General features: G+C 47.5%; 1 protein-coding gene across 1 annotated transcript in view; it reads right to left on the reverse strand.

Annotated features, from left to right (window-relative positions):
- Nucleotides 1-13,956, reverse strand: part of SLC4A8 (solute carrier family 4 member 8) — a 626,941-nt gene that overhangs the window by 294,682 nt on the left and 318,303 nt on the right. Inside the window, exon 8 of the mRNA XM_069230889.1 lies at nucleotides 12,952-13,109. Coding sequence (XP_069086990.1) covers nucleotides 12,952-13,109 — 158 coding nt within the window. The remainder of the gene's footprint in view (nucleotides 1-12,951; nucleotides 13,110-13,956) is intronic.

Here is a 13,956-nt window from a genome sequence, read left to right on the forward strand (position 1 = left end):
GCCCCCACATTGTTCAGGGCCAATTCCCCGGACTTTGTGAGTGCGGGGACACCATTACACGCGTGCACTACATATAGGTCACTACCTATAGATAGCTTCACAATGGTAACTCCGAATATGGCCATGTAACATGTCTATGATCATGGAATTGCCCCCTCTATACCATCCTGGCATAGTTGGCACAATCCCATGATCCCAGTGGTCTGTAGCACAGACCCTGGTACTGCCAAACTGCCTTTCCCGGGGTTTCACTGCAGCTGCTGCTGCTGCCAACCCCTCAGACAGGCATCTGCCCTCCTGGGGTCCAGCGAGGCCTGGCCCAGGATGGCAGAACAAAGGACTTCCTCTGAGAGAGGGTGTTACACCCTCTCCCTTCGGCAAATGGTGTGAAGGCAGGGGAGGAGTAGCCTCCCCCAGCCTCTGGAAATGCTTTCTTGGGCACAGATGTGCCCAATTCTGCATAAGCCAGTCTACACCGGTTCAGGGACCCCTTTGCCCTGCTCTGGCGTGAAACTGGACAAAGGAAAGGGGAGTGACCACTCCCCTGACCTGCACCTCCCCTGGGAGGTGTCCAGAGCTCCTCCAGTGTGCTCCAGACCTCTGCCATCTTGGAAACAGAGGTGCTGCTGGCACACTGGACTGCTCTGAGTGGCCAGTGCCACCAGGTGACGTCAGAGACTCCTCCTGATAGGCTCCTTCAGGTGTTGCTAGCCTATCCTCTCTCCTAGGTAGCCAAACCCTCTTTTCTAGCTATTTAGGGTCTCTGTCTCTTGGGATTCCTTAGATAACGAATGCAAGAGCTCATCCGAGTTCCTCTGCATCTCTCTCTTCACCTTCTGCCAAGGAATCGACTGCTGACCGCGATGGAAGCCTGCAAAACTGCAACATAGTAGCAAAGATGACTACTGGAACTCTGTAACGCTGATCCTGCCGCCTTCTCGACTGTTTTCCTGGTGGTGCATGCTGTGGGGGTAGTCTGCCTCCTCTCTGCACTAGAAGCTGCGAAGAAATCTCCCGTGGGTCGACGGAATCTTCCCCCTGCAACCGCAGGCACCAAAAAGCTGCATTACCGGTCCCTTGGGTCTCCTCTCAGCACGACGAGCGAGGTCCCTCGAATCCAGCAACTCTGTCCAAGTGACTCCCACAGTCCAGTGACTCTTCAGTCCAAGTTTGGTGGAGGTAAGTCCTTGCCTCCCCATGCCAGACTGCATTGCTGGGAACCGCGACTTTTGCAGCTACTCCGGCCTCCGTGCACTTCCGGCGGAAATCCTTTGTGCACAGTCCAGCCTGGGTCCACGGCACTCTAACCTGCATTGCACGACCTCCTAAGTTGTTCTCCGGCGACGTGGGACTCCTTTGTGCAACTTCGGGTGAGCACCATTTCACGCAACCTCGTAGTGCCTGTTTCTGGCACTTCTCCGGGTGCTACCTGCTGCTGAGAGGGCTCCTTGTCTTGCTCGATGTCCCCTCTGTCTCCTGACGCAATTTGCGACATCCTGGTCCCTCCTGGGCCACAGCAGCGTCCAAAAACCCTTACCACATGATTTGCAGCTAGCAAGGCTTGTTGGCGGTCTTTCGGCGGGAAAACATTTCTGCACGACTCTCCACGGCGTGAGGGATCCGTCCTCCAAAGGGGAAGTCTCTAGCCCTTGTCGTTCCTGCAGAAACCTTAGCTTCTTCTGTCCAGTAGAAGCTTCTTTGCACCCACAGCTGGCATTTCCTGGGCATCTTCCCATCTCCGACTTGCTTGTGACTTTTGGACTTGGTCCCCTTGTTCCACAGGTACCCTCGACTGGAAATCCATCATTGTTGCATTGCTGGTTTGTGTCTTTCCTGCAGAATTCCCCTATCACGACTTCTATGTCCTTTGGGGGACTTTAGTGCATTTTGCACTCACTTTTCAGGGTCTTGGGGTGGGCTAATTTTCTAACCCTCACTATTTTCTAATAGTCCCAGCAACCCTCTACAAGGTCACATAGGTTTGGGGTCCATTTGTGGTTCGCATTCCACTTTTGGAGTATATGGTTTGTGTTGCCCCTATCCCTATGTGTCCCCATTGCATCCTATTGTAACTATACATTGTTTGCACTGTTTTCTAAGACTATACTGCATATTTTTGGTATTGTGTACATATATCTTGTGTATATTTCCTATCCTCTCACTGAGGGTACACTCTGAGATACTTTGGCATATTGTCATAAAAATAAAGTACCTTTATTTTTAGTATAACTGTGTATTGTGTTTTCTTATGATATTGTGCAAGTGACACTAGTGGTACTGTAGGAGCTTCACTCGTCTCCTAGTTCAGCCTAAGCTGCTCTGCTAAGCTACCATTATCTATCAGCCTATGCTGCTAGACACCCTATACACTAATAAGGGATAACTGGGCCTGGTGCAAGGTGCAAGTACCCCATGGTACTCACTACAAGCCAGTCCAGCCTCCTACATTGGTTGTGCAGCGGTGGGATAAGTGCTTTGAGACTACTTACCACTCTTGTAATTGTACTTTTCATAAGAGAAAAATATGCAAAACAAGTTCAGTGTATATACACATAACCAAAAAGTTTTGCATTTCCTCTTTTCACTCTTTTCTAAGTGCTGAAAAGTACTTCTAACTTTCTAAAAAGTTTTTAAAGTTTTTTTTCTCTGTCTTTCTAAAAAGCTCTGACAAACTTTTTATCCTTTTCTATCACTTTAACTCTTTCTAAAAATGTCTGGCACAGGCCAAAATGTTGATCTGTCCAAACTTGCATATGACCACCTTAGCTGGAAAGGAGCAAGGAGTCTCTGTGTAGAAAGAGGTTTGAGTGTAGGGAAGAATCCTTCCTTGGAATTGTTACTTAACATGCTTAGAGAACAAGATAAGGCTAAAAGTGCCCCATCTGTTGAAAAAGAAGCTAATGGTTCCCAATCTGATCCAGGGACTCCCCCAGGAAAAGATTCAGGAAAGAAACTTCCAAGCCTGCCCATTACTAGACAGTCTAGCATAGTTGGTACTGATGTTGAGTCACACCATACAGATAGTGTTGTCTCACATCATAGCAAGAGCATTCATTCTCATCACAGTAGAAATGATGTTTCTGTTAGCCAAGCTGTTAGGGTGCCCTCTGTAAGGGACAGGTCTCCTTCTGTCCATTCTCATCATACTTCTGTTTCAAGACATGTCCCTCCCACCCACCCTGATGACAGATTGTTAGAAAGGGAGCTCAATAGATTGAGAGTGGAACAAACCAGACTGAAGCTCAAGAAGCAACAGCTGGATTTGGATAGACAGACTTTAGAAGTAGAGAAGGAGAGACAGAAACTGGGTTTAGAAACCCATGGTGGCAGCAGCAGTATTCCCCATAGTCATCCTGCAAAAGAGCATGATTCCAGGAATCTGTACAAGATAGTTCCCCCTTATAAGGAGGGGGATGACATTAACAAGTGGTTTGCTGCACTTGAGAGGGCCTGTGCTGTACAGGATGTCCCTCAAAGGCAGTGGGATGCTATCCTATGGCTATCATTTAGTGGAAAAGGTAGGGATAGGCTTCTTACTGTGAAAGAAAATGAAGCTAATGATTACAAAGTTCTTAAGAATGCACTCCTGGATGGTTATGGCTTAACCACTGAACAATACAGGATAAAGTTCAGAGAAACCAAAAAGGAGTCTTCACAAGACTGGGTTGATTTCATTGACCATTCAGTGAAGGCCTTGGAGGGGTGGTTACATGGCAGTAAAGTTACTGATTATGACAGCCTGTATAACTTGATCCTGAGAGAGCATATTCTTAATAATTGTGTGTCTGATTTGTTGCACCAGTACTTGGTGGACTCTGATCTGACCTCTCCCCAAGAATTGGGAAAGAAGGCAGACAAATGGGTCAGAACAAGGGTGAACAGAAAAGTTCATACAGGGGGTGACAAAGAGAACAACAAGAAGAAAGATGGTGAAAAATCTCAAGATAAGCATGGGGATAAGGGTAAAACCAAAGATCCCACTTCAAATCTTAAACACTCTTCAGGGGGTGAGGATAAAACTAATTCTTCCTCTTCTTCTCAACCTACATAATTTAAAAAGCCTTGGTGCTTTGTGTGTAAAAATAGAGGCCATAGGCCAGGGGATAAGTCCTGTCCAGGTAAACCCCCTGAGCCTACCACCACTAATACATCAAGCTCTAGTGCCCCTAGCAGTAGTGGTACTAGTGGTGGGACTGCTGGCAACAGTCAAGTTAAGGGTGTAGTTGGGTTCACTTATGGGTCCATAGTAGAAACTGGGGTAGTCAGTCCCAAGACAGTTTCTGTCACACCTAGTGGCATTGGCCTTGCCACACTGGCTGCTTGTCCCCTTACAATGGATAAGTACAGGCAGACAGTTTCAATAAATGGTGTTGAGGCCTTGGCCTACAGGGACACAGGTGCCAGTATCACTTTGGTGACTGAAAACCTAGTGCACCCTGATCAACACATCATTGGACAACAGTATAAGATTATTGATGTCCATAACTCCACTAAGTTTCTTCCCTTAGCTGTAATTCAGTTTAGTTGGGGTGGAGTTACTGGCCCTAAGCAGGTGGTGGTATCACCTAGCTTACCTGTAGACTGTCTCTTAGGTAATGACCTAGAGGCCTCAGGTTGGGCTGATGTAGAGTTTTATGCCCATGCAGCCATGCTGGGCATCCCTGAGGAATTGTTCCCTCTCATTTCTACTGAAATGAAAAAGCAAAGGAGAGAAGGCCTGAAAACTCAGGATCCCTCTCCATCAACAGGTAAAAAGGGTATCACAGTATCCCCTAACCACCCTACCATTCAGGATACCATTCCTGTGGTGGGAGAAACCTCTCCTGGGGTGGCACCTGTTCCAAGGGAATCATCAGCTTGCAAAGCTGGACTCCCTGAGGTAGAAGTACCTCTCTGTGGGATAACTAACATTGGGGAGAAAAAGAGCACCATTTTAGTTAACATGGAGCATCCCTCCAACCCTCCCAGAGAAACTTTAGTGCAGAAACACTGCACTGCCTCACAACACTTAGGACAGCATCCCTGCCCTAGTGTGGAGCTCATAGGACAGCATCCCTGCCCTGCTCCAACTCAAGAGAAACAGCATCCCTGTTCTCTCTTCCAGCCATATGGACAACGTTTTTGCCAACCATTTGGCTTTTCTGAGACAGCATCCCTGTCTGGCATTTCCATCACTACAAATAGGTTCAGTGGACAATTTCCACTGCTCTAAACTAAAACTTACTGATAGAAACTCTGAAAATACATCTTCACATTGTTGCTTAGCTAAAAAACTTCAAACAGGGTGGTTTACATCCCCACAGGGAAGTAACCATATAGTGGATGATAAAGGGAGTAACCAGTCTATTGCAGAGCTACTCTCTACTTATCACCACTTAGACAATAACGTCTCAACTGGCCAAGGTTAGCCTTATTGTCCTTCGTTTGGGGGGGGGGGTTGTGTGAGAAAGTAGCCTCTTTCTAGCCTTGTTACCCCCACTTTAGGCCTGTTTGTGAGTGTATGTCAGGGTATTTTCACTGTCTCACTGGGATCCTGCTAGCCTGGGCCCAGTGCTCATAGTGAAAACCCTATGTTTTCAGTATGTTTGTTATGTGTCACTGGGACCCTGCTAGTCAGGACCCCAGTGCTCATAAGTTTGTGACCTATAGGTATGTGTTCCCTGTGTGATGCCTAACTGTCTCACTGAGGCTCTGCTAATCAGAACCTCAGTGGTTATGCTCTCTCATTTCTTTCCAAATTGTCACTAACAGGCTAGTGACCAATTTCACCAATTTACATTGGCTTACTGGAACACCCTTATAATTCCATAGTATATGGTACTGAGGTACCCAGGGTATTGGGGTTCCAGGAGATCCCTATGGGCTGCAGCATTTCTTTTGCCACCCATAGGGAGCTCTGACAATTCTTACACAGGCCTGCCACTGCAGCCTGAGTGAAATAACGTCCACGTTATTTCACAGCCATTTTACACTGCACTTAAGTAACCTATAAGTCACCTATATGTCTAACCTTTACCTGGTAAAGGTTAGGTGCAAAGTTACTTAGTGTGAAGGCACCCTGGCACTAGCCAAGGTGCCCCCACATTGTTCAGGGCCAATTCCCCGGACTTTGTGAGTGCGGGGACACCATTACACGCGTGCACTACATATAGGTCACTACCTATATGTAGCTTCACAATGGTAACTCCGAATATGGCCATGTAACATGTCTATGATCATGGAATTGCCCCCTCTATACCATCCTGGCATAGTTGGCACAATCCCATGATCCCAGTGGTCTGTAGCACAGACCCTGGTACTGCCAAACTGCCTTTCCCGGGGTTTCACTGCAGCTGCTGCTGCTGCCAACCCCTCAGACAGGCATCTGCCCTCCTGGGGTCCAGCCAGGCCTGGCCCAGGATGGCAGAACAAAGGACTTCCTCTGAGAGAGGGTGTTACACCCTCTCCCTTTGGAAAATGGTGTGAAGGCAGGGGAGGAGTAGCCTCCCCCAGCCTCTGGAAATGCTTTCTTGGGCACAGATGTGCCCAATTCTGCATAAGCCAGTCTACACCGGTTCAGGGACCCCTTAGCCCTGCTCTGGCGCGAAACTGGACAAAGGAAAGGGGAGTGACCACTCCCCTGACCTGCACCTCCCCTGGGAGGTGTCCAGAGCTCCTCCAGTGTGCTCCAGACCTCTGCCATCTTGGAAACAGAGGTGCTACTGGCAACCTGGACTGCTCTGAGTGGCCAGTGCCACCAGGTGACGTCAGAGACTCCTCCTGATAGGCTCCTTCAGGTGTTGCTAGCCTATCCTCTCTCCTAGGTAGCCAAACCCTCTTTTCTAGCTATTTAGGGTCTCTGTCTCTTGGGATTCCTTAGATAACGAATGCAAGAGCTCATCCGAGTTCCTCTGCATCTCTCTCTTCACCTTCTGCCAAGGAATCGACTGCTGACCGCGATGGAAGCCTGCAAAACTGCAACATAGTAGCAAAGACGACTACTGCAACTCTGTAACGCTGATCCTGCCGCCTTCTCGACTGTTTTCCTGGTGGTGCATGCTGTGGGGGTAGTCTGCCTCCTCTCTGCACTAGAAGCTCCGAAGAAATCTCCTGTGGGTCGACGGAATCTTCCCCCTGCAACCGCAGGCACCAAAAAGCTGCATTACCGGTCCCTTGGGTCTCCTCTCAGCACGACGAGCGAGGTCCCTCGAATCCAGCAACTCTGTCCAAGTGACTCCCACAGTCCAGTGACTCTTCAGTCCAAGTTTGGTGGAGGTAAGTCCTTGCCTCCCCACGCCAGACTGCATTGCTGGGAACCGCGACTTTTGCAGCTACTCCGGCCTCCGTGCACTTCCGGCGGAAATCCTTTGTGCACAGTCCAGCCTGGGTCCACGGCACTCTAACCTGCATTGCACGACCTCCTAAGTTGTTCTCCGGCGACGTGGGACTTCTCCGGGTGCTACCTGCTGCTGAGAGGGCTCCTTGTCTTGCTCGACGTCCCCTCTGTCTCCTGACGCAATTTGCGACATCCTGGTCCCTCCTGGGCCACAGCAGCGTCCAAAAACCCTTACCGCACGATTTGCAGCTAGCAAGGCTTGTTGGCGGTCTTTCTGCGGGAAAACACTTCTGCACGACTCTCCACAGCGTGAGGGATCCGTCCTCCAAAGGGGAAGTCTCTAGCCCTTGTTGTTCCTGCAGAAACCTTAGCTTCTTCTGTCCAGTAGAAGCTTCTTTGCACCCACAGCTGGCATTTCCTGGGCATCTGCCCATCTCCGACTTGCTTGTGACTTTTGGACTTGGTCCCCTTGTTCCACAGGTACCCTCGACTGGAAATCCATTGTTGTTGCATTGCTGGTTTGTCTCTTTCCTGCAGAATTCCCCTATCACGACTTCTATGTCCTTTGGGGAACTTTAGTGCACTTTGCACTCACTTTTCAGGGTCTTGGGGTGGGCTAATTTTCTAACCCTCACTATTTTCTAGTAGTCCCAGCGACCCCCTACAAGGTCACATAGGTTTGGGGTCCATTTGTGGTTCGCATTCCACTTTTGGAGTATATGGTTTGTGTTGCCCCTATCCCTATGTGTCCCCATTGCATCCTATTGTAACTATACATTGTTTGCACTGTTTTCTAAGACTATACTGCATATTTTTGGTATTGTGTACATATATCTTGTGTATATTTCCTATCCTCTCACTGAGGGTACACTCTGAGATACTTTGGCATATTGTCATAAAAATAAAGTACCTTTATTTTTAGTATAACTGTGTATTGTGTTTTCTTATGATATTGTGCAAGTGACACTATGGTACTGTAGGAGCTTCACTCGTCTCCTAGTTCAGCCTAAGCTGCTCTGCTAAGCTACCATTATCTATCAGCCTATGCTGCTAGACACCCTATACACTAATAAGGGATAACTGGGCCTGGTGCAAGGTGCAAGTACCCCATGGTACTCACTATAAGCCAGTCCAGCCTCCTACACAATGCTCAAAGGAGTACTGTTTTTGTCACAGAGCTCCTTTTGTTACTGTGCTATCCATAAGTTACTGAGCTATGAACTGCCATCAAAGAGCTGCATACACACTGCATAGTACACATTAAAATGTTTAGCTTTTTCCCAATCTTTGATTATCCTAATTTTGCTAAAAAGAGTTTGTTTGGGTAGAAATAAATTGTTATTAGTAAAGTCAACCCAAAACACTTTGCTACGTTCTGAATCCTGAGCTGATGGTTCTCCAGACCAGCACTCCTACAAAATGCCTACCAGTATGGATGACAGGTGAATCCTACACATTGTTGTCCCCTTTGTCTTGAGTAACTTTTTCTATACACTGATTTACACATGTATGAATAATTGTCTCTTTATGTGTGTGTGATGTAAAGTGCTCCAGCACCCTACACTGGTACGTGAGGCACTATAAAATAATGTAAATACATGTGAGGGAGGGGCTATGGCGAGATGACATGCACTGTTTGAGGGTGACGGAATCATTAAAGAGCCCCAATAAAGATTGCAGTGTCCTGGTGCACAGTAAGTTAATCATGTGCTACGCTTAAAAAACTAATACAATTGGATTTATAACAAAAACGTGTTGAAGAATGTGCCGTTTCTGCCATTTTCCCCAAATTTTCTTTGAAGGGGAGAAGTCCCCAAACCCCATTGTAGCGGCCAGGCTCGCTCGCTATGCACCCTATGGGGGCTCGTCTGACAAAATTTGCCAGGGCTGCTTTGGGTTCTCAGTCCGGCACTTGGCCCGAGGCAAGGCTGAGATCCCCTGTGCAGTTTTAAAAGCACATTTTGGGGAAGGCACATACTTTCAAGCATGTATGTTTTTCATGTATGGGTCGAGTGCGTTTTAGGATGGGAATAACCCTTACATTTCTTTAAACCACAAGTTCACATAATTTGACACATTAACAAGCCTTTCCACGGCCCATTCCCACTCTGCCTACGGTGAGATGTAAATTCCTGTAAAGGGCAGTAGGAGAGCCGTGTAAAGAGTGGGAATGAGAACAGACCGTCCAAACAATGGTGAAGAGTAACCTAAGGGAATGGGGTTTTCCCATAAGGAAAATTATTTTCCTGTGCAAACAAAATAGTTTCTGAGTTGCACTGCAGGTGTACATTTATGCATGGGAAATAGTTTTACAAGGTCTTAAATGGAATTCACAAAGGAATATCAACATGATCAGACCTTTAAAGGCATACTCCTGTAATCCTACATGAATTTTTAAAAAAAAAGGTTGGCATTTACACTAAAAGTAAAAAGGAACCTATGGGAATTAATTTACGACTTTTTACCCAAAAATGTCATCAAGCAAACGGTGCAGGGGCGTGTTTCGAAAACCCAAGGAAGTTTGAGCTTCGAATGAATGAATTACTATAAACGTGCAAGGAATAGGCAATTGGCATCTTGCACAAAAGCAGGTTGCCACACTGATATACGACCCCCATTAGTATTACCATATAAACTGAGCGCTTTTTAATTTAAGAAACTCTCTCTGTCAATGTTTTCCACAGACTGGTGTCTTCAATAGCTGAAGAGTAATGCTATGTTACAACTTTTAATAGTAGTAAATGATTGTTTGCCCCAAACACTTGAAAGGCATGTGCTGTTTTTGTTTGAAAATGTAGCAGTATTTGTTGACACACTGAAAGTAAACAACCCCCTGCACATAGAATACAAGTAAAAGATAACAAGGCACCACACAACAAAGCAGTCAAAAAAGAGGACACAACTACATTAAAGCACATCATCATAACCTGCCCCGGATGAGCGACCACGTTCCCCTGGGCCTCTTGACCACCACTCCACCACCAATAATAATAATACTTCCAGACCTTGGGGTGGAGTACAAGGGGCTGCAGTTTATTAGCAGTTGTCCATAATTCACTTAATCGGTCATAAATCATCATGCCAATAATCAATCATATGCACACAATCACGAAATGGCATGTCATAAATCATTTTGTCCATTCGCAAATAGTTGATCCCCAGTCGTAAGCTTGTGGATCATCACCATAAATCATCTTCGACAGCACTCTCTGGCTCAGTTCCCGTCCGTGCTGTGGAAGCGAAGGCCCCCTTAGCTTACACTTGCGTTGCAACAAGGCTTCCCTTGCTACCGATGTGTAATATTTACCACCCTATCTGGTCGTGCCTGGGCTGCCAGTGCTGTGTCTGGTCTGCGGCTACCCTTCTTTGTGGCTCTTCCTTTGCCCCTCGGTGTCTCTCCTGTAAGGCAACCCAAGTACACCGCTCTGGCACTTCTTCCCACCTGACGGCCTACTGTCTGTCCTACTGTGTTACTAATGCCGGTTATTGTCTCTGCTTCCACCACGCTGTGGGATGTTCCACGACCTCCGACAGCTCCCCCTTTCTTCAAGAAGTGCCTGTCTCTACGCACAAGATCCTGAGCCTCAACAATGCTTGCGAGCGACCTGTGCGGAATAACCTAGAGAACTTATAGAATACCTGGATCTTGCTATTTGTATGTAGTGCAAACTCACCAGAAGGTATTTTTAGCTTAAGTTAGTTCACAAACCTCCATGTTGTGTTGTAGGCGCGGGGTGATTACATGATTTGCCCAAAATCACAGGAAGTCTGAACCGGCGCTGGGACTCAGATTTGCTTACCCAGTTTAAATATTGCCACCTCGTCACCCTTTGTTTACAGCTGGCTCCCCCTTTCATGCAGAAGCACCTCTTGCACCACACAAGTCCAGGTGATGTTTTGGAGCGATATGTCCTGTCAAACAGGCATCCACCCATATGTTGAAGGTAGGTTTACCATTCTTTTCTGGCTTTTGTTTCTTCCTACTGGGCCTCAGTTGCCGCATGCAGCTCTACCAATAACTTGGTTGTTTTTTCTCCTGAGTTTCTCAGCAGGAACTGCTCTACCACCTCCCATTCTACTTTGCCTGCAGGGAGTTACTTATTTGCCAGCTTTAACCGCTGCTAACTGCTTGGCTCAGGTTGATATTACATTCCCGATCATATCCTTAAGCCCCGTCTGCCCTTATGTGCGGCTATGGGGGAGCAACTGAAGGAGCTCCTCGAATGTTGTGAGTTTCATGGGTAGTGCCTTGTGTTTGGAGTACCATGTTGTACCCCCCACATCACCATAGCCTGATGACTTCCGGGCAATTAGCCATCCCTATGGTTACCTATCCCTACGATTATCTTTGTCCGACTGCTAATTTGCCTGATCCTTGGACCCTGGACTCCCCATTCATACCTTAAGTCCAGTTGCCCCTGTGTGCAGCTATTGGGGGGGGGCACTGGATGGATATTACTGATCTCAGTGATTACCAAGCAGCACTGTACCCACCAAAGGTGCCGAGTTTGGTATAGTGCACTTGGACTAAAGGCCCATATCCGAAGCCAATACTTTTTTTTAAGAAGGGCCTTGTGCATGGGGTAGCTTCTTGTCCCTGCCTGCATAAGTACCACCCCTACTTACAGTAGCCTTCCTGTTCCGACCCGCGCTCACCTCGCCTGAACCGACGCGCAGCTCTGTGCGCTGCTAGACCAGACTAACCCGGCCATCACCCCTCAGGCTGCACCCTGGGAGGGCTGCTCCCTGACAGCGGAGCTGTGCTGGCTCCAGGGACTCCTGGGAGGCCTGTACTTCTGGCTGTGTTGTCTTCGTTGCACCCCGAACACCCGTTGCCTGCTCCTGGGCACCGCCGTCCAGACGGCAGGTGTCCCTATGAATGGGCCGAGTGCACCTGCGATTCCCCGTTCGCCGCAATTGTCTGCTCCTTGCCCTCGTTGAAGCGTCCGCCGCCCGCTCCTCTTCTAACGCAGGCTTCCAGCTTGCTTTGCTGTCTGCGGCTGCTTTTCTTCTTCATCCAGCCCACGGTGAAGCTCTTTCGAACACCACGAACAGTCGATGGTCCCTTCTTGCATTACAGCGAAAAGAGAGGTGACAAGGACTCAACGTTCGCGGTCAGCAGATGACTGTTGCCCCCACTGGCCTCGACTTTTGGCCTGGCAGGAGGACACGCCCTATCCCCTGCACTGGGTAGTTCAAACCATTCTGACCAATGCGACGAGTGGGTTTTCCCGGGCTTGTTCCCGGCGCCCTTCGGGCCACGTTAGCCAAGGTCCTCTTAAGGTCTGGCTTCGCCTTTCCGACCCTTTCCTCATTGCAATAACGCAGCACAAAAAGACAGCAACAGAAAAAATAACAGAACACATCACCACAACAAAATGCCAACCAACAAAAATGCACAAACATTTGTGATGCACATTACGCCCTCCAGAAATCAGCTGTCATAATACATTGGGAAAAACTGCCCGCACTAAGCACTGCCCTAACTTACCACCAAGGATATGTACTGGCACCAGTCCAAAATTGTTTTGTGATGAAGCCCCATGTCTCTAGGTAGCATTCTCACTAAAAGTTTTGTGCCAAGCCTTGAAACGTGCAATGACATCGTTCGTTTCAGCACAGGGTCCCAGGCTCACCTTGTTGGGATTGGCACCTCCGTGAGGCCCGTGAGAAGCACAGCAGGAGACAGACGTACAAATGCCACAATGGGACGCTCAAGAAAGTCCAGCTCTCCAACAAGAACGTTCGAGGCTTCCGCACCTGTGGGAATTTTCTTCATAAAGTGAAGGTCGACCTGGGAATAAGAGAGGACACACGTGCCGTTAAAATGTGCAGGGTTCTACTTGTCTTTGCTCTCACCCCTTTTTCGTCTATAGGCCCTTGACATTTTACACCAATTTCTTCTCTCGCCCACTGCAACTGGAATAGATGCTTAAGTACTGAAATAGTTTGTGATTTTTACTTCAGAACCACCTTATACGCCTATAGCCAATATTCACAGCAAATTGTGCTGCAAAATGAATCCTTTGGCTTCACCTTTAAGAAAACAACATTATAGTATCCCCTCCACGTACCCCAAGTTAACCTACAATTGTCTCCTTTCAATTCTCATCCCCGCTTGTCTAATTGCAGGGTTCCCCATGTGTACAACATATGTGTTTCATCCTTTTCGGATATTGTCAAGACTTGGCGCTTTGAGATTCTTTCATATGCTGACGACACTCAGCTTATCAATTCTATTGATGAGAGACACAGGATATCTAACAGAATGTCTCTCAGAAGTAGCTAAGTGGATGTAGTCACATTGTCCGAAACTCAACACAGAGAAAACTAAAATCCTGTTCCTTGGAGGGACCTGCAGAGTTTTGAGTGACTGTTGGAGGCCTTCACTCTTAGGTCCCACCCCTAAGCCAAAGAGGGTAGCTAAGAATCTGTTTTTTTTTTTAAACTGATGATATTCTTTCTATGCAGGACAAGGTAAATGCAGTTTGTAGAAAATGTTTTGATCTCCTATGCATGCTGCGTAAGCTTTTTTACTGGATCCCTGTAGAGTGGCAGAAGAATGTCACTCAAGCACTGATCATGAGCAGGCTAGGAATGGCTGACTTTATATTGACGTCTTCAGTCAATTCAAACTGCAG

The sequence above is a fragment of the Pleurodeles waltl genome, chromosome 4_2 (genome assembly GCF_031143425.1).
Source record: "Pleurodeles waltl isolate 20211129_DDA chromosome 4_2, aPleWal1.hap1.20221129, whole genome shotgun sequence".
Taxonomy (NCBI): domain Eukaryota; kingdom Metazoa; phylum Chordata; class Amphibia; order Caudata; family Salamandridae; genus Pleurodeles; species Pleurodeles waltl.